At 44.8% G+C, this 21396-nt stretch overlaps 1 protein-coding gene and 1 non-coding gene across 2 annotated transcripts; one reads left to right on the plus strand and one right to left on the minus strand.

Moving 5' to 3' along the window:
- The first annotated feature begins 1377 nt into the window (after window positions 1–1377).
- On the plus strand, window positions 1378–15017 carry PLAC8L1 (PLAC8 like 1). Its single transcript, XM_033142551.1, has 4 exons — window positions 1378–1509; window positions 5912–6048; window positions 7582–7718; window positions 14771–15017. Exons 1-4 carry the CDS (start codon window positions 1382–1384, stop codon window positions 14924–14926), a joined length of 558 nt encoding a protein of 185 aa, XP_032998442.1. The 5' UTR covers window positions 1378–1381; the 3' UTR covers window positions 14927–15017.
- Window positions 12091–12164, minus strand: TRNAA-UGC. The gene has a single exon. It is a non-coding gene; the product is annotated as a tRNA-Ala (tRNA).
- Window positions 15018–21396: the final 6379 nt, after the last annotated feature.

Raw genomic sequence — 21396 nt, forward strand, 5'->3', positions numbered from 1 at the left:
CTTCTTTATCTTTCCCCCCTCTTACCTATTAAGCAATATTGCACAATGTTTGTATGAATATGGATTTTTGTTTAACCAATAAAGAACAATTTAAAAAGAAAGAAAGAGATGCAGTGGTAGATATAGAGTCAACACTGAAAAAACACTCTAGTAGCAATCAACCCAATTTCATGGTTGCGACCATGAGAAGGAACATTTAGCATGCCTTTCTACTAACAATATACACCATCTGTACTATAGACTGAAAGACAGTATCATCAGAGCCGGCCCACCCATGAGGTGACCACCTTAGGTGGCAGGGTCCACTGGGGCAGCAGATCCCAATGATCACCTTTCTTCCACACTTAGTTCCTGCTGTAGATCTTCCCTAACCCCTTCTTCCCTGGCAGGGAGTGGGGTGCCATTTTTGAGTCTGCCTTGGGTACCAAAATGTCACAGGCTGGCTCTGAGTATCACACCACTTTAAACAGTCAGAGTGGCTTATCAATCAATCAATCAATCAATAGGGGTATCCTAACAACTCTCAGCATCCTTAACAAACCACTGTTCCCAGGATTCTTTCGGGGAAGTCATGTCTGTTTAGAGGGTTATACTGCTTTAAATGCATAGTGCAGATAGTGCCATATTTGAAAACAATATTCTGTCATGCATCTTCATATGTTAGTGTTATGTAAATCTCCTAGGATCTGTGTTTTTATGCAATAAATATAATTTGGTTGGAGAACTGCATGGCAAAATTTAGAGAAGCACAAATTTGGGAGGGTATATTATTTGTTTGTATATTGTTTTGGGAACTGAAAATTAGATATGATCACATTTTAATGTGCAGCAAACCACATTTCTCCCCCAATTCTTATCTGCTTCAGCAGATTGTTTCCAAACAGATTTGGCAGAGAACTTCATTTCCCATGTATATCCTTCTAAAATACAGTGGTACCCCGGGTTGCATACGCTTCAGGTTACATACTCCGCTTACCCAGAAATAACGCTTCAGGTTAAGAACTTTGCTTCAGGATAAGAACAGAAATTGTGCTCTGGCGGCGCAGCGGCAGCAGGAGGTCCCATTAGCTAAAGTGGTGCTTCAGGTTAAGAACAGTTTCAGGTTAAGAACGGACCTCCGGAACGAATTAAGTACATAACCAGAGGTACCACTGTATTCTAAAGATGGTCCTTCTGTCTTTAAATCAGCAAAAAAGGCATGCAGTAAAATGGGTGTTATTGGGGATGTTTGCAGTTCACAGCAGTATATAAAAAGTTGATTTATTGTGACACTAAAATGGAGAATGCTGTGATGTCATCAGTCTTTAGGTGCAAACATTCTAGAAACTCCCGTTTCACTGTTTAGTCAAAGCTGGAACTTTTGCGTACTTCCTTATTTCCGATGGACAAGCTTGTACGCTACTGCTTTACTACAGCTGAGAGAACCCCATTGTCTGAGATTTTACCCTCCTCATTGGCTCTTCCTTTGCCAGCATCTGACAGCTGGAATGGCTCCTTGCATATGATGCCGTAAGAAATAAATTAGCTATTTATTTGTTTGGGAAGCACAGTTGGGCCTGCATTTGAGATGGTCACAGCTGATTTCTCCATTACGTGTGAAAATCTGTCTGAAACCTGGATAACCGCTGCCAGCCAGTGTAGTAGACAATTCTGAACTAGACAGAGCAACGTTCTGGTTTGGGCTAAAGCCATTTATGCTGTTCCTTCCTATCCTCTCTACTGCTGAACTCAAGCAGTCCTTAAGATAAATACACTGAAACTGTTGGTATAATAATATGGAAATGTTTTTTCTTATTGGTCTTTTGTGAAATCAAAGCTTTGACACACAATAAACAAAAGTTTTAAAAACAAAACTCAAATTTTAAAAATTCTTAATTCTGTAAAAAAGAGAGAGGCTAATTTACACAAAGCATATAAAGCAAATTAATGCTAGGTTATGTCACAGATTGTCAGGTTCCTAATGGTTTTTTTGGTATATTTTTATGCCACCCTTCATCAAAATTCTCCCACCACCATCACATTAGATTCACAGCAGTCCTCTAAGGCAAGTTAGTCCGAAAAGGGAGCAAATGGCCCCAGTGAGCTTCATAGCAGAGTGTGGATTTGAACCTGCATCACCCTGGTTCCGTTGGCCTTCCAACACCCGCAACACGCATGCAACCCCTTCATCTCCAACCATTTGGACAAAACCAAAGAGAGGGAACCTGTGGCCCTTCCAGATATTGTGCAACTACAGCTCCCATCATCTGACTGTTGACCACACTGGCTGAAGCTGCTGCAAGTTGCATCCCAAAAGATCTGTAGGACCCAAGGATGTCCATCTTTACACTAGACAAGCTACGCCTGAACAAGGAATGCGAGCACAAGTAGAGGTGCCACACTCGCCTGGTCCCTGCATGCTCCACCCTTTCCATAGTCTTGTTGCTGTGCAACAACATGCAGAGCTCAGTGGAGTGGGAGGCTCGCCAACCAGAAGAGTCTCTGAGGTGTACTTGCCTGGAGGCAGAGTCAGCATCCAAAATCAGGTCCAGTCCAGTCCTAGGGTCAGGTGGACTGCAATCCACAGGTTCATGGACCAAGGGTAAAGATGAACAGGAAGCAGCAAGATAGGACCAGGAACTACATGTGCTGTTTCCAGCATCTGACTGCTGCTGGAAGCTCTGCTTAAGAAGGCTGAAGCCAGCTGGTTCTCATCAGCGCCTTCTCCTCTGTGTCCTTGAAGGCTGATCAGCTGCAGGTGGAGTCACACTGCCGTCTCCCCCTTCAGGCTACTGTTCAGCAGGTGAAGCTGACTCCTGGCCCATGACAGCCTCCAACATTCACATGTTGAGCACATTCAGCTGAATGCACTTAGAAGCCTTCATGGAATCGAGAACCTTGATGTCAAACAGACTTAAATCGAGAACCCTGGTAAATTTAATCACTTATAATTCCCATTCACACCTTGTACAATGTTGGATGTTCAGAGGTGAAATGCTCAGTGGCTGATAACATGCAAGGTCAGTCATAAAAGATAACATAAAAGGCAGAAAAGATAATTGGTGAAAACCATAAAACCAGGCTTCAGTGAAAATAAAGAAGTTTTCAGTCAGTGCCGCAAGTTCGACAGGGAGGGGGGCTGTCTGACTTCAACTGGAAGGGAGTTCCACAGTATACAGGCAACCAGTGCAGGTTTTTGAGTGCTGGAAATATGTTCCAGTGCCTTATACCCAGTAGATCATGGTGGTCTGCAGGAGAGTTTCTCTTGCAAGTTGCAAAGACCCCGGAAGCTCCCTCTGCAGTAACTGTGAGCAGGGTCTTCAGTGCAGTTGCCCCTGCTCTGTGGAATAGTATTCTTGTCAAAATATGGAATGTGCCTGCTGTCTGCACTTTCAGGAAACAACTGAAAACATTTTTGTTCTGGCTGGCTTTCCTAGTTGGATGAATGGAAGTTGACCATGGGTGTCTATTTTGTAGTGTTTTAGTTTTGTTTTAAATGCATTTTTAAATGTTTTTAATGGTATGTCACCTTGAGACGACTGTGTGGAAGTCGATTAATAAATTGGTGATGCTGATAGTAATATGCATCATGCCACCTATGCACATCTGTTGTGGCATCATATGGCCCTCTGTAGTTTTCCAGCTACCCTTTTAAAGTCCCTGTCCAGTAGATTCCTCTGCTTATCTTAGCACATACACATTTTATCACAGATGGCCAGGATATAAGTCAAGTCGTTATCAGGCTGCAGTGTTTTGCACAAAGTTAATGTTCAAAAACACCAAGGTCTGTGTACAGGACTTCCCTCCAGAGTGTTATAGTTTAAGACTGAAAACTATTGGTATTGGCACATGAGGCAGCTACCTTGATTTAGTGGTACTTTGGGATGACTATGTTCTTCTGCTGTGGTGGGAGGGTGGGGGAAATAGTCCCTGCAGGGCACTGGAGTGTCAGTTTAACCATTGTGATTTACAGAGATCCTGCAGTTGTACAAAAGTGCCAGAAAAGACAATTCAGGGGGAAGAAACTAGAAAGAGAGAGAGAGATCATTTTGCAGGAATGCCAGCGGAGTTCAATCTCAATTTTTATTAACCTCCTTGAAGTTTTTGAACCTCCACGGTCCACTCACAAAAGAATTTGGGTGCCTCGGTGTTTTTTTTAATGCCTTTGGTGATTTTACCAGAAAGGAAAAGTTTGCAACTGCAGGTGGGGAGCAGTTTTCTGCACTAGGAGCCTTCATTTCATTAGGTTAATGGCAGCCACTGAGCAGAGAGAGGGGAAAACATTTGCCTATCCAACTCCAGATACTGGGAACGCAATCTGTGGGAATGCAATTTTTCAGGGCCCTGTCAGAATTTATATTGTGCATTTGCGATGATTTGTGTTCATGATGTTATTGGGGTAGGTATATGTGACCCCACTTTCCATATTGTTTGCGCCTGCAGCAGTTTCAGGGTGAAGATGCTGCTTCATTTCCAATCCGTGCTTGCCCCATAGCTGCCTGCTGAAATCCTGTACCACAATTCTATACTACAAATGTTCCAGTTTAATTTTTGTCCTGCTTCTGTTACACTATGGCGCTCCTCCAGGAGGTAATAATGCTGTAACATTGGGGAGAACAAAACTGAAATGATGTGTGGCCAGTGCTGTAAAAATCCATCACCAATGCACTATTATTGTGTCAATGACATGTTGAAGAATGCACCCATTTTTAAAAATGTGCCAATTTGGTGGCTCCCTCTGCTCTCTGCTTCTGTTGTTTTCAAGTTACCTTGTACCCTCACTCTGACTGCAGTGAAGATTAAAGAGGAGTCACCATTTTCAGCTATCATCTACACTTCTTGAGCCATTTCTCTGTTGTTTCCCTAATGGAAGATTCCAGTTAGAGCGACTATTGAAGAACATCTGCAATCATTCTGGCAGGCCCATTGCACCCTCTTCCTGTCCAACTCCCCAATCTTTCAGGAATATAGAATGGAATATATACATATATTAATCGTACCATTCAAGTAAATTCCCAGAATGCCTCACAATAATAAGTCAATTTTAACAGCAAATCTATGTGACATATCACAAATTGCTTTTTTATACACGTCTAAGTTTCAGAATAGACTGATTGTGTAACACGGAGGACTACTGTTTAGGACAACCCCCCCTCCAAAACTACAAAGGCCTGCTGGGTATGCCCCATTGTGTCAGCATCCCCACCCCTTCTCTGATGCACAGGCCCTTCTTTGGAGGCAAAACTGAGCAACAGAACAAAACCCAGTAGGTAAGTCACATCAGTGCGTGCGCGCACACACACACACATCTTTCAAAATACCATTAAGTCCTCAATCCTAGTTAAAACGAATTTCTTGAAAGACGGAGAATGATGCCAATAAGCTGGGAAGGGTAAAAATGCAACTTTGAAAGAAAATCCACACGGGCAATTCAGATTCCCCTACCTTTTAAAACTATAAATCATTTAGCTCATTCACCGTATTGCTAGATCTGTGCTCTAAACAGTTGGCTGTTGTTGTTTTTTAACATGGAAAAGGAAAATTACCATTAGGCAGGTGAATACAGAAAAATGTACCTAGTTTGTATATTGGTCCTTAAAGTGCTTTGATCACGGGTGATTTCTTTCTTCACTAGAGACTAAAGGGCACCGACAATCAGGCATTTTTATTTATTTTTTGTCTTTTGTAGTGAGCGGAGGGTGGGAAACAGTATTGACACAAACAGGGAGAAATTGAATTCGCAAAAGGGGATGATTGCTATAAAACAAAGCAAATGGGTAGCACTAAAAAAAAAGAAGAAGAATCTCTTTCCTCCTGCCTCTTTCAGACTAAAGATGGCGAGGTTTATGAGCTACCTTGCTGCTAAACCCCAACGTCCCTGTTATTTGTGTATATATTATACATCTATCTTATTCTTTATTTTAAAAATCAGGAACAAAAACTCAAGAGGGCCTGTGACAACACAACCAACTCGCGCTAGTGGTGTCACAACCACCATCACAACCATCGTGCGTACTGGAGGCAACTGGTCCACTGGCCTGTTTGATGTCTGCAGCGACAAAAGAGTCTGTAAGAGTTTCAATTGCTTCTTTCAAAGTTGTATCCCAGGTGTGCACGGGAGAGATGAGGTTCTTTTTTAATAGACTTACTTCAAGACTGGTGATTGAAGAGCTTCATCCCATAAAAGTTGCTGTTGAGCTAATGGAGTTGAGATGATATTGGAGGCAAAAAGAGTAAAAGGGCTGTCCTTGGATCCTTGACCCAGGTCTGCCTGTATCCTCATCTACTGTGCTTTATAACAGAACTACCCATCAGAAAGCAGGTTGCTTGCTCTCTTACCAAGATATTGTTGTATTAATATTAAACCTGATTTTCACTACTATACTTCTGAGGGATAGAGAAGGTCACATTAAGGTTTCCTTAACAACTGTCTGTGACCTTGGGGAATGATTGCTTCCAGCGAAGTACAATCCTGGCTCCAAAAATATTGTTGTGAAACTGACTTTTAATGGGTTTGGTTTCGTTCAGTTCTAGACATCAGATATAACAGAGCCGAATGAAAAGGTGTAATCATCTTTGGCATAGTGCATCTTATCTATGTCTTTAATCTGCTTGTGGAGTACAAATCATGTGGGTTATCCATAGATTAATGGTGGGGGACACCCTGCACTCAGCTCTCACCTGTGGCTCCTAGGAGCTATCAGCATGTGACAGCGGCCACACCCTGGGAAATGGCTTCGACTGACTAACTAGGTGAGGGTAGCCGATGGGTCTCAAACCCTCAGTGAATTAGGGACTTCCCCTGAGTGTGGAGACAGGCACGGACAGATTGAGCAGACAAGGCTAATAGTGGGTCCAATGGTCAAGAAGGTGGTCTCTGCATGTGCTGTAGAGGGAAATGAGAGGCAGATGGGTCTTGTCAACCTGGGAAGGTAACCCATCCAGGAGAAGGAAAACTCTGATCTTAAACCTCCGCTGCCTTGTGAGATATCTTCAGGAGAAGAAATGGCTAAGGAGTAAAGCCTACACAAATCTGGAGTGGAGTTGCTGAGATGGTTGGCTCATTGCGGCAACTCCTGCAGTCAAGCTGGTGCCTAACGTATTGCTCTGCTTGCCTTTGGACCATATCAGCGAGGCTGAAGGGGGTCGGGTCGGGTCTGGGCAGCCCACAACCTCCATACACATTGCCCAGGCATGCGCCCCGGGGAGGTCACTTCGGTGCTGCAGACACAGCAGTTTGACTCCCTCCCCAGAGGTGCACTCCATTGTTACTTGAGGCAGATGTAGTGCTATTTTTCTACAAAAAGAGGTGCTGAAACTCACAATTTACACCTCCCTTGCTCTCTTATAATGGCAATGGTGCCCACCTGAGAGGTGCTGGAACTGAGTTCCAGTGAGTTCCAGCTGAATAAAAGCCCTGGGAAGATGTCAACAACAACAACAGCAAACAGCAGTGTATGGAGGATTCCAGCCTATGGTACACATGGAGGTTGGACATAGTAACATGTGGGTCCCTTCTAACTTCATAGTATGAGCACACAACGTACATATACAGCTTTTGTCATGTGATCACATCCTTCCTGTGGTTGTGCTTCATGACAGGTGTCTGTGGTTCACTGTGCAGCTTGTGTCTGGAGTGCAGTATTGCAAGCCGATTCGGGGAGTGCTTTTGTTTCCCTCTGCTGCTGGGTTCCACCTTGGCCTTAAGAGTTGGCACCAGGGAGAGTCACAAAATACGTGTAAGTCCATGTAAGTGTTCTATCCAGCTCCCACAATGCACAGTGTAGGAGTGGTGTGCTTCCTACCCTGTGGAATTCCTTCCTGTTATACTCTCTCTCTCTTTCTTTCTCTAGCTGATTCCATCAGTCATGGCCTTTAAGACATCTCTGAAAAACTGTTTTCTCTGGATATTCACTGAAAAGTATTGCTACATTTGCCGCTCCTGGGTTCTTGTTGGTTTTACCTCAGATTTCTGGGCTTTGTTGTGTGCCGACCTGTATTTTCCTGTAGCTGGCTTCTCTTAAACCAGTTGCTTTATTGTAACTGTGGAAAGGACCATGGATCCTGTGGTAGAGCACATACATGAAAAAGGTCCCAAGTTCAATCCCTGCCATCTCCAGGTTGGGCTGGGAATGCCCCCTGCCTGAAACCCTTGAAAGTTACTGCCACTCGGTGTTGACAATACTGAGCTAGATGGACCAAGCATATAAGGCAACTTCCTGCGCTCCTGGTTTTAAAAATTCTTATGAATGAACTTGTGTGTGTTCATAAGAATGTTCACACACAAATATATATTGTTGTTGTTGTTGTTCAGTCGTTCAGTCGTGTCCGACTCTTCGTGACCCCATGGACCAGAGCACGCCAGGCACGCCTATCCTTCACTGCCTCTCGCAGTTTGGCCAAACTCATGTTAGTAGCTTCAAGAACACTGTCCAACCATCTCATCCTCTGTCGTCCCCTTCTCCTTGTGCCCTCCATCTTTCCCAACATCAGGGTCTTTTCTAGGGATTCTTCTCTTCTCATGAGGTGGCCAAAGTACTGGAGCCTCAACTTCAGGATCTGTCCTTCTAGTGAGTACTCAGGGCTGATTTCTTTGAGAATGGATAGGTTTGATCTTCTTGCAGTCCACGGGACTCTCAAGAGTCTCCTCCAGCACCATAATTCAAAAGCATCAATTCTACGGCGATCAGCCTTCTTTATGGTCCAGCTCTCACTTCCGTACATTACTACTGGGAAAACCATAGCTTTAACTATACGGACTTTTGTCGGCAAGGTGATGTCTTTGCTTTTTAAGATGCTGTCTAGGTTTGTCATTGCTTTTCTCCCAAGAAGCAGGCGTCTTCTGATTTCGTGACTGCTGTCACCATCTGCAGTGATCATGGAACCCAAGAAAGTGAAATCTCTCACTGCCTCCATTTCTTCCCCTTCTATTTGCCAGGCGGTGATGGGACCAGTGGCCATGATCTTAGTTTTTTTGATGTTGAGCTTCAGACCATATTTTGCGCTCTCTTCTTTCACCCTCATTAAAAGGTTCTTCAATTCTTCCTCACTTTCTGCCATCAAGGTAGTATCATCAGCATATCTGAGGTTGTTGATATTTTTTCCGGCGATCTTAATTCCGGTTGGGGATTCATCCAGTCCAGCCTTTCGCATGATGTATTCTGCATATAAGTTAAATAAGCAGGGAGACAATATACAGCCTTGTCGTACTCCTTTCCCAATTTTGAACCAATCAGTTGTTCCATATCCAGTTCTAACTGTAGCTTCTTGTCCCACATAGAGATTTCTCAGGAGGCAAATGAGGTGATCCGGCATTCCCATTTCTTTAAGAACTTGCCATAGTTTGCTGTGGTCGACACAGTCAAATGCTTTTGCATAATCAATGAAGCAGAAGTAGATGTTTTTCTGGAACTCTCTGGCTTTCTCCATAATCCAGCGCATGTTTGCAATTTGGTCTCTGGTTCCTCTGCCCCTTCGAAATCCAGCTTGCACTTCTGGGAGTTCTCGGTCCACATACTGCTTAAGCCTGCCTTGTAGAATTTTAAGCATAACCTTGCTAGCGTGTGAAATGAGTGCAATTGTGCGGTAGTTGGAGCATTCTTTGGCACTGCCCTTCTTTGGGATTGGGATGTAGACGGATCTTCTCCAATCCTCTGGCCACTGCTGAGTTTTCCAAACTTGCTGGCATATTGAGTGCAGCACCTTAACAGCATCCTCTTTTAAAATTTTAAATAGTTCAGCTGGAATATCATCACTTCCACTGGCCTTGTTGTTAGCGAGGCTTTCTAAGGCCCATTTGACTTCACTCTCCAGGATGTCTGGCTCAAGGTCAGCAACCACATTTCCTGGGGTGTATGAGGCCTCCATATCTTTCTGGTATAATTCCTCTGTGTATTCTTGCCACCTCTTCTTGATGTCTTCTGCTTCTGTTAGGTCCTTTCCACTTTTGTCCTTAATTGTGGTAATCTTTGTACGAAATGTTTCTTTCATATCTCCAATTTTCTTGAATAAATCTCTGGTTTTTCCCATTCTGTTGTTTTCCTCTATTTCTTTGCATTGCTCGTTTAGAAAGGCCCTCTTGTCTCTCCTTGCTATTCTTTGGAAATCTGCATTCAATTTCCTGTATCTTTCACGATCTCCTTCGCATTTTGCTTGTCTTCTCTCCCCCGCTATTTGTAAGGCCTCATTGGTCAGCCACTTTGCTTTCTTGCATTTCTTTTTCATTGGGATGGTTTTCGTTGCTGTCTCCTGTATAATGTTACGAGCCTCCATCCACAGTTCTTCAGGTACTCTATCCACCAAATCTAAATCCTTGAACCTGTTCTTCACTTCAACTGTGTATTCATAAGGAATTTGATTTAGATTGAATCTTACTGGCCCAGTGTTTTTTCCTACTTTCTTCAGTTTAAGCTGGAATTTTGCTATAAGAAGCTGATGATCTGAGCCACAGTCAGCTCCAGGTCTTGTTTTTGCTGAGTGTATAGAGCTTCTCCATCTTTGGCTGCAGAGAATATAATCAATCTGATTTCGATGTTGCCCATCTGGTGATGTCCATGTGTAGAGTCGTCTCTTGTGTTGTTGGAAAAGAGTGTTTGTGATGACCAGCTTGTTCTCTTGACAGAACTCTATTAGCCTTTGCCCTGCTTCATTTTGATCTCCAAGGCCAAACTTGCCAGTTGTTCCTTTTATCTCTTGACTTCCTACTTTAGCATTCCAATCCCCTATAATGAGAAGAACATCCTTCTTTGGTGTCATTTCTATAAGGTGTTGTAAGTCTTCATAGAATTGATCAATTTCGGTTTCTTCAGCACTGGTAGTTGGTGCATAAACTTGGATTACTGTGATGTTAAAAGGACTGCCTTGGATTCGTATCGAGATCATTCTATCATTTTTGAAGTTGCATCCCAGTACAGCTTTCGCCACTCTTTTGTTGACTATGAGGGCCACTCCATTTCTTTTACGGGATTCCTGCCCACAGTAGTAGATATGATAGTCATCCGAACTGAATTCGCCCATTCCTGTCCATTTTAGTTCACTGATGCCTAGGATGTCAATGTTTATTCTTGCCATCTCATTTTTTACCACATCCAGCTTACCAAGGTTCATGGTTCTTACATTCCAGGTTCCTATGCAATACTTTTCTTTACAGCATTGGACTTTCCTTTCGCTTCCAGGCATATCCGCAACTGAGCGTCCTTTCGGCTTTGGCCCAGCCGCTTCATCAGCTCTGGATCTACTTGTACTTGTCCTCCGCTCTTCCCCAGTAGCAAGTTGGACGCCTTCCGACCTGAGGGGCTCATCTTCCAGCGTCATATCTTTTATATGCCTGTTGTCTTTGTCCATGGAGTTTTCTTGGCAGGGATACTGGAGCGGCTTGCCAGTTCCTTCTCCAGGTGGATCACGTTTGGTCCAAACTCTCCGCTATGACCTGTCCATCTTGACCTGTCCATAGCTTGCCTGAGTAATTCAAGCCCCTTCGCCACGACAAGGCAGTGATCCATGAAGGGGACAAATATATATAGGTATGCACAATTGTAAGTCCCCTTGGCAAGGGCGTAACATGGGAAGGGCCAGGGGGGCAATAGCCCCAGGCGCATGATTTCATGGGGGCACAAGCCAGGCACACCCATGCAGGGATCCCTGCCCTGCCTGCCACTCAGGGTCTCTGGGCCCCAGAGCCCAGCCTGGCCTTGCTGCTGCACTCTGGGTCCCCTGGCCAATGTTGGGGGGATGCATCCACCACGGGCCATGTCGGTTGACCAGGCTCCCCGCTGTGTGGGTAGGCGGCACAGCATGAACCCTTCGTGCCCCATGCCTGCCCGGCAGCAGTGAGAGTTCAGCTGGTGTGACAGGTTTTGTTCATCTTCTGCTCCCAGACCCTGGCCTTGCCTGGTGTGTGTGTGTGCGTGCACGCACCTGGGTGCCAGTAAAGGATGCAATGCCACTGCACCTTGGGAAGGTTCTAGTCTTGAAATGCAGCTAAGAAATATCTAGGAGCACAGGAAACTGTTTTATACTGGATCAGGCCATTGGTCCATTTAGTTCAGTTTGTCTGCACTGACTGGCAGTGGTTTTCCAGGGTTCCAGGCAAAAGTCTCTCCCTGCCCTACCTGGAAACGCCAGGGATTGAACCTGGGACCTTCTGCTTGCAAGGCAGATGCTCTACCACTGAGCTATGGCCTTTCACAATCTGAAAGAAAGCCAAATCTGGGCATCAACACTTCTCCCTCTCCCCACTGTTGGAGGCCATAGCTGTAGTTTAAAACCTGTTAGCATGGCAGGGGGAACTTTAGTTTGCTAATGAATGACTTGAAATATTTTTGAGGGTGAAAAGTTCAGCACAAAAACTCTGTGCCTCATAGTATGCATACCTCACCTTTCCAAAACCACCACTGTTCCACTCTTTATGGGGCAAATATCTCTTATTCTGCTGGTGTGGTGCCTCCTTAAAGCCAAGCGAATGCATTAAACCTTTGGAATAGCCTTTCTTTCTTAAGGAAAAGGCAGTGCTTATGTTTATAATGGCATGCCAAGCCAATACCCACATTTTAAAAGTAATGGGAAAGAGCAGCTCTGTTTTTCTTTGCTGTAGCTTCAAAATTGCACGACCCATTTTAAAATATCCTTCTGAGGGAGAAATATACATTTGCCCCATATTCAGGAAGACGGAAGGGAAAAGATGCCAGAAGGAATCGAGGAAATGTGATGTATTTTCTCACATAGCTTTTATCCTGATAAGCAAAAGGCAAACTTTGTCATATTAATTTAACATTTTGTGGGAGTGCATTCTGTGGTGACTGGGGCCCGTTGGCTGGTGGGGCAGAAGACAAGGAGGGTAGATGGAGCCAGAGCCACTGACAGGCAGAGCCCCTGACAAGATGGCCGCCAGGTGGGGGTTAGCTGAGAGCAGACGGAAGCTGGTGGAAGCAGTGCTCCGTTTGCCTCCACTGAGTGCATTGTGAGGTTGAAAGTACATCAGTTCTGGGATGTTTGTGGGATACTTTAGTTAGGATGTGTCTGTAGTGGAAATTCTCTACCCTTTGGTGAAATAAACTTGGAAGTTCAGAAGAAGCTATCTCCCCAATGAAATAGGAGCACTTCCTTGGCAGTGTATCTTAGTCTGGGCTAAAGGCTGGAGTGCCAGGACTGAGTGCATGTGATGCAGTGGAATGTAGGTGCAACATGTGCTGCATGAAGGAGCAGCACATCTCCACTGAAAGAAAAATGACCCCGGAGCTGCACCATTGTGCTCCTGAACGAGTATGTGGCAAACAGAAGGTTGCACCCCAGGGAGTGAGGTAGAACCACCAGCACCCGCCATATTGTGCCATGGACTTGATAAGGTCGCTGTGCATATTTTCACAGGGAAATATCTCCATCAAAATGGCTCTTTCCCATCCATGCACTTTCAGGAAATTGGGCTTGTGGTGGTGAGAGAAAAGCAGTGTGGAACAGAACATGTCTCCTAGGTAAATGCGGGCGTGACATCGATTCTGCACAACCTCTTCCTCCTTTAGCCACCAGCCAGTAATCAGCAAATGGCAACCAAGTCAGCAAACATTCCCGGGTTGGCAACCCCCTGGTGTATATATAGCAGACTTCCTCAACCTCGGCTCTGCAGATGTTCTGAGACTACAATTCCCATCATCCCTGACCACTGGTCCTGCTAGCTAGGGATCATGGGAGTTTTAGGCCAGAAACATCTGGAGCACCGAGGTTGAGGAAGCCTGATAGATACTATGCTACACCAGCCTCAGTAACAGGTTCTCTGTGGTTTAGAAGATACATTCTCTCACGCTTTTTTCTCCAGCAGCAAGAGGCTGGAAATCTCACTTACCAATCTGTCCTGCATTAGGCTGGGTGGGGAGAACTAGCTCAACTTTCTGTCACAGAAAAGGAGGAACGCTATGGGTGTTTGTCTGTTCTGTGAGACTAAGGGTTCATGTTTACCTGGTTGAGCATAAACCCTACTGATCACAGTGGGATTTAGCGCTGAATTAGACACACAGAGAATAGTGCTGCAGGGTTGCTGTTTTTATAGTCGACAGTATCTGGTTGTGGAGCAGGGGTAGCATCACCGCAGTTCAGAAACCTGTGCTGCCAGGGTGTGGAGAAATAGGCTTGTTTACTACCTTTAAAAAGGCAGGTGTGATCTTCATTTCAGTGCTGGAAAATGTGAGGAAAGCCTTGACCCCATAGGCAAAAAGAAAAGCTGGGATGGGAAAGGCACACGATCAGACAAAACATTGTTGTGTGGGAAGATCACATAGTTATAACCATAAAAAAGAGAAATGAGCGAACAAACATTTTTGCCTCACAAGGAATAGGATGTGGCTAATGATTGGCTGATATCGGTGCCCCCATTGCTTCTCAAGTGAAGAGGGTGCAACTAGTTGAAATGCCAGGAGCTGGAAAGCAGGTGTCAAGCTGGAAAATGAAAAGGCCAGTAGCCCTGGGAAGCCTCAACAGCACTTTGCTAGTCCCCACTGAAAGGAGGGCTCTGCAGTTTAATGTCACAGTTTTTAATTGTCACGGAGGAATGTAATGGGTTGGCAACATTGTGGTCTCGATTTTATGTACTGTATAAATAGAGTAAATGGATGATGTATGATATTGTTTAGTGTGGAAGAAACATGATTTCTCTCTCTCTCTCTTTAAAAAAAGGGTTGGAATCAGGTTGATGAGGTAGTGTACAGAGAACCTAATGAGACCAGTGCTTAGTGACATGGGAAAATGGTTTCTCAGTCATCCTTGTGTGGAAAGGTTCTCTTCCTCTCTCTCTCCCCCGCAGGGAACCCTGTGTGAAGACTGGATGGTAGTTCATTGTTGCTGGCCTTTTGCAGTCTGTCAAATGGCCCGGGAAATGAAGAGGAGACCTACATTCCAGGTCTACGAAATGCACACATCTCCTCCTCCTCCTCCTCCAGTTGAAGATGCCCTTGTTTGAAAACCTTCAGAGGTGATTGGCTCATGATGCTTCTTCCTCTTCCCCTTGCAATGACAAAATTGGTTATATTGTTAAATAAATAATGCATTCATGTGTCAGATCAAGTTTTTTCACCTTTGTGTTTCCGTGAGAGAGATACTGAGACACTTCCAACTGTTGGTCTTAATTTGTTTTATATTTGGTTGAAAAGGAAAAAAATATATACTAAACATGGTAAAATAAAATAAAAATTTCCCCAGATGCCTAAGATCCAGGTTTGGGACAAGTACTCTTTGGTGAGAGAGCTCCAGCAGAGAATTAATATCACAAAGCATGCACCAAAGCAATGTGTGGAAATATAGTCTGTTAGAGCTTTAAAATATCCCTTTCTAAGTTGCTTCCAAAGTAGCTGTCAGGGAACTGTCCCCGATGCAGCGCAAGGTGGTGGAAGGGCTCTCCGGATGCTACAGAGAGCCCCAGTCCCACCTTGCCAGTAGCACCTCCTCTGGTAGTGAAAAGAGTGGTGAGACGTCCAGCGAGGAGGGGGAGAGTTCACAGGGGAAAGGGAGTAGAGGCTCTGGGGATGCAAGAGAGACCCAGCACTCCCCCAGTCCCAAGGGCGATACAGGGGGAAAGCAATTTCCGTCGCCCCAAAGACGTCATGGGGTGAAAAGAAAGGATGGAAGGCAGGGTTTTTGTATACAGAAACTCTTTTGTTGGGGTCAGAACCAGAAAGGGCCGTTCCCGGATTCTGACACCGCTTGATACAGACATGAACTTTTTAGCTCTGCACTGTATATAGTTTGCACCATAAAATCAATAAAGGAAACAGCGGAGTCCTGGCTGCTTACTCATGAGCAACTAACCGAGAACCTTACAGTAGCATAGAAAGAGACTACACGTTTGGTAAGTTAAAAATGGTTTACTTACAAACTCTTGAAAGGTCTGATTCATGTTCTTTTCCATACAGCAGCAAGAAAAGACAGGCAGTATAACTTAGGTTCCAAAATGGTAAATGTTTCTAAATTATTTGTATAGAAACACAAAGATGGTTTGCTTAAGCCATGCAGTCTAAGCTTGGAGCATCCAGCTTAGATTTCCTTCCTGGTAGGTTTCACATGGTCGAAGAGAGAGAACGAAGTTTTGCAACCCTTCTTCCCAAAATGTGCGGATATGACCTGGCTATGGGTTAACTCTGAGCTTTGTGGAATTCTGTGCCAGCTTGATTATATCTGTTTCAGTGATTATTTGAAAACTCGTTTCATTTCAAGCAGGGGTGCAGCAGAGGTCAAGGCCTTGCTTATGTGACTTTGCCCTTCCCAAATGGTTAGTGGGCGGCACCTTCATTCAACATATTACTGTTCCTTTCCACCAAAGGTGCAATAGTCACTGTTCCTCGTTCTTCTCTCTTCTTTGAGGAAAAGGCAGTTATTAAACCAGGAAAGTGGGTGTATTTTGCAGTCTTTAAAAAAGATCCATCACTGTAAAACGTGTCCACCCCCTCTCTGAACTCCTCTCATCCATCTTGCTCTATTTTTGGTCTTGCTAAGGAACCTATCACCATGGCATCAAAGTGCTGATGCATCCTCCACAAGTAGCTGGCTTTAGAGATCTCCTGCCCTGCCTCAAAATAGATGCTTTTTGTAGAACAGCATGGAACTATTTCACCATCTTTTTCTTCCCTTCATCCTGCTTTTAAATTCATACGACTAGATGTAAGCAAAAAACAAACAAACACCCCCCCCCCAAACCCCAAGCATTTTCTTTCCCACCTGATTCTGCTGTTGCTGCCTGCTGTCATAAGGCACTGGGTGGGAACACATTTGAAGGCGCTCACATTATATGGGTGACGGTTGGATTGCACTCATAAAAGTTTCAGTATCCAGTTGATTTTTTGACAGCAGAAAGTGGCACTTGTCCTATAGGCCATATGAAATGTCTCTGATCTTTTAGAGTGCATCTGTGTACTAGTTTCAAGAAAAGGAACCAATACACATCCAGCACATACCACACCCCTATGGACCACAACCCCACACTCTGTAACTTCATCTCACACTATCTACTCATGCATCCTTTGGGTCCAGGGAGCAGTTCTGCGATGAGGTGCCAGAAAGTTACTGCCCAAGGTGCTGAACCAGGAGTGCAAGAGATTTTTGCTTGGTTGTGCTCCCAAGTGCAAGTGTGAGGGTCAAACTGGAATCATAAATGAATTCCCCAGGCATTTCTGATCCATGTAATCAGCGTAGTAGCCTGTTTGCTCGTTGTAGATGGATGTGGTGTCATCACAATGGCAGAAACAGCCAGCACCAGTGCAGACGTGTTCTTTGTGTATTCACAGCATTGTGCCTGAACTGGGACACTTTTAAGGTGTTGCTGGTGATTTAATGTAGCTTATTATCTGTAGGTGCAGGATGGCCTAGAGCAGAGGTAGCCGCCAGATGGTGTGGATGAGAACTCCCATAATCTCCAACCCTTGGCCATGCTGACTGTGGCTGATGGGAGTTGTCATCCAACACAGCTGGGGAACACCATGACAACTTAGAGTAGGAGTGGGGACCCTTAGCCCTCCAGATGTTGCTGAACTCCAATCTCATCAGCCCTAGCAAGGATAGCCAAGGGTTAGGCATTATGGGAGTTGTAGCTCAGCAATATCTGGAAGGCCAAAGGTCCCCACACCTAGGCTAGAAGTTGGAGAGACCTTGAAGTCCTGAGAACTGGCCCAATAGCTACCTGAGATTTAACAAGTCTGCGTAATAAAGACATGCAAGATGAAACTGGTGGGTGGGTGGGGGGGAAGTGGCTTTAGCTGGATATGCTCTGATTTTATATTTGATATCTATTTTAGGAGTTCTGGTTCCCTGCAAACCTTATATCTGTCCTTGAGAGCTTAGAAGTTTCTCAACACTTCTGAAAACCAAGTCCTCGGGGGCTTCTTTGAAATCTCTCAGCAGGAGTGGTTAAAACTGAGGAAAAAGAGAGAGAGCTTAGTATATTTCTATTTAGCTATCTTATTTTAACCCCTTGGAATGAGTATGTTGCTGTGGGAAGTACTCCCATAATCCTTTTTGGCCTGATTCTTTTCCTGGAGGATAAATCTGAAGGTTAACTTTTTTCCAATTATTATTATTATTATTGCTTGTCTGAAGATACTGGGAAGAAATTTTCTGTTGAGTCCTGCACAACACCCCTCAGGATTGTTTGGTGGCCTTAGAAGCTGCTTTCCCCCTCTCCTTTCCAGGATGGAGATCCTGTGGCCCTCCAAATATTGTTGGACTATAACTTTCATCCAGCCCCCTATGCAGCATGACCAGTGATCAAGGATCCAACATCTGGACGGCTCCAGGTCCATCACCCCAGCTCTAGCATCTCCCAATTGACAGGGTAAAGTACTACATGAAAGAGATACCATCTTTGGGGGCGGGGCTTGGCAGCACAGCCAGTTGCTTGTTCTTGAGCCATGCTTGCTGCATCCATCATACGGATATTACTGAGCAGAGATGAGCAGCCTGTATGTGGATTGCACACGTGTTGGGAATGTTGTTGCCCAGCAAAAAACAGTGATAGCCTAAAATATTTTCCTGCTGGAAGTGAAGCCCAAAGAAAACCCCCTGCCAGTTTTCCTCCCTGACCTGTTGTTGCTTATTCAGTTTATATCCCGCTTTTCCTCCCGAAGGAGCCCAGGGCGGCAGGTGCACAAATGCTAAAACAATTAACACACGTCTAAAATCATCTAAAAACTACGTATATACAGATGCAGACCGGGGAAAATCTCAGCTTAAAAGGCTTGTTGGAAGAAGACATTCAGTAGGTGGCAAAATGACAAGAGAGGAGGCCCCTAATATTTAAGGGGAGGGAATTTCAAAGGGTAGGTGCTACTGTGTGAAAGGCCCCAATTCCCATGCTGTGCAGAAGGGACGTCTTGAGAAGATGTTATCTGCAGGAAGCCCTCAGCTGCAGACCACAGCGATCTGTTGGCTATCTATGGGCTGACACAATCTTTCATCCCTAGTTTACTCACCCTAGGTCAAGGCGCAACCCAATTGTGGCTTGTAACCCACCAGTAGAAGACGTATGGTGTTTAATATATAATTTGGACCAGCAAAACCTCCATCCATCCTTATTCAAGATGTGTGGAGGTGTTGCTGGTCCAAATTATATAGTAAGCACCATTAACCTTCGACTTTTTCAGCATCCTGGGATTCTTGTGAAGGCAGACATTCAGGTCCAGTTGCAAGAACTGGGCTTGAGATTTAGGAAACCTGTGTTTGTAATTCTAGATCTGCCTCAACATGGAAAATAGCTCTGCTAGGATAAGTCACACTCATCCAAGTGAGATACTGAGCGTAAAGCACCTTGCGAGTGAAAACCAGGGCGTACATGGCAAATAGCAATTCAGTAATTTGAATTGACATGGTGCAGCTCCTTCATGCTTTAGCTTAGTCTGCTCTATATTCAGGGGAAAGCTTGATTTGGGAAGGCAATGAGCTTTGTTTTCATATCTGCCACAGCACCAGCACTGAGCAGCTGCTTCCGATGAACTGGAAAGGTTTTTCTTTATTTTCAAATGACTCCTCTTGGCGGATAATTACAGTAGCATATAGTAAGCTAAAGCTTTCCCAGTGCCAGGGCTCCTGCTGCTTCAAGGCAAGCAATCATAAGGTTGTCATGGTTTTGCATCAGACCTGTCAGATCTTTGGCCCATGGGCCTCATCTGGTGCAGCAAAACTGCCCTTCCAGCTCCGCAAACCCTGACATCGCCGAGTTAGCCAGCTTTGGCTTTTGAAACAAGCACACTAATGCAAATGGATGAAAGAGGAGTCTGTCCCCCCCCCCCAAAAAAAATGCCAGCCCCATTTTTCCATGTATTTTTGTTGGTTTCTCCCAACTGGCATCTACCCACCACTATTTTCAGTGAGCAGAGCATTTGCCAGTGACTCCATCTGCATATTTTTTTCTTGCACAGTGGATATTTTGGGCTTAAGTGAGTCTCATGAATGTGTATGCACATTATATATAGTGAGGAACTCAAAGTGACCCTCTCTCCCAAAGACCCAGTTTTGGAAAGAGTTTATGCTGTTAGATGCTTTTGTGGACACAGAATGAAGGCTGAGTATCCCTAGTGCAGAAATACATTATTATTATTATTATTATTATTATTATTAGATTGACCGAGATACATTCCTTAGCAATTGGGCTGTGACACCCTTTGTCCAGTTAACAATTCTGTGAATGTGTTTTTGAAAGAGCAAATGGCAGGCATGGGGCCCCCAGTCCAGATCCTGGTGTGAATAGTAAGGCAGGGATGAGGGAACCTTTTTAAGCCTGATGGCTGTATTCCTTTGTGGTCAACCTTTGAGGGCCACATGCCAATGGTGGGTGAGGCCAGAGGCAAAAATGGGCAAGGAAATGAATGTGCATGAAGAATGTTGGAAGCTGCCTTATACTGAGTCAGACCATTGGTCTACCTATCTCAGTATTGGCTACTCTGACTGGCAGCAGCTCTCTAGGGTTTCAGGGTCTCTTCCAGCCCTACGTAGAGATGCTGGGGATTGAACCTGGGACCATTTGCATACAAAGCAGATGCTCTGCCACTGAGCTACAACCTCATCCCCATTTAACTTTGCCCAGTAGGTTAGTTCTGACATACACCCATCTCTATCCTCCTGAGAAGCAAAAGTCATTATCAGAGTTCAAGGACACATCCCACCCAGGAGAAATCACTCAAGGGGTGCAAAGCAGAGTTGGTAAGACATGTGTCCTGAGGAGAAGATGTGGTGTGGGCAGAGTCTGAAGGGCTAGATAGAGAGGCTTAGAGGGTTGCATTTGCGGACCCCTCCTGCTGCTGTAGAGGGATATAAGCTCTCTCACCAAACCACAAAGCACTGAGCTGCATATGAAAGGCGTGCGTGAAATAGACCTGAAACAAATGTTGCTTAGCTAGAATCATCAGCCTCATTTATCATTTTGCTAGGGTGGCACTGTGGTCTAAACCACTGAGTCTCTTGGGCTTGCCGATCAGAAGGTTGGTGGTTCGAATCCCCGTGACGGAGTGAGCTCCCGTTGCTCTTTCCCAGCTCCTGCCAACCTAGCAGTTTGAAAATACACCAGTGCAAGTAGATAAATAGGTACCACTGCGGCAGGAAGGTAAACGGCATTTCTGTGCACTCTGGTTTCTGTCACGGTGTTCCGTTGCGCTAGAAGTGGTTTAGTCATGCTGGCCCGGAAAGCTGTCTGTGGACAAACGCTGGCTCCCTCGGCCTGAAAGCAAGATGAGCACCGCACCCCATAGTCGCCTTTGACTGGACTTAACCATCCAGGGGTCCTTTACCTTTACCTTACCTGATCATTTTGCTCTATTCCTTAAGCATTCTGCAGTTTGTGAACTACCCCTCTACACTCTGTATGCACCGGGAACATTAAGGCATACCTGACTTCACGAAACTAACATGGGTAAATAAAAGAGCACAATTCTACAAAGGTCAGAGAACTGG

The sequence above is a fragment of the Lacerta agilis genome, chromosome 2, assembly GCF_009819535.1.
Source record: "Lacerta agilis isolate rLacAgi1 chromosome 2, rLacAgi1.pri, whole genome shotgun sequence".
NCBI lineage: Eukaryota > Metazoa > Chordata > Lepidosauria > Squamata > Lacertidae > Lacerta > Lacerta agilis.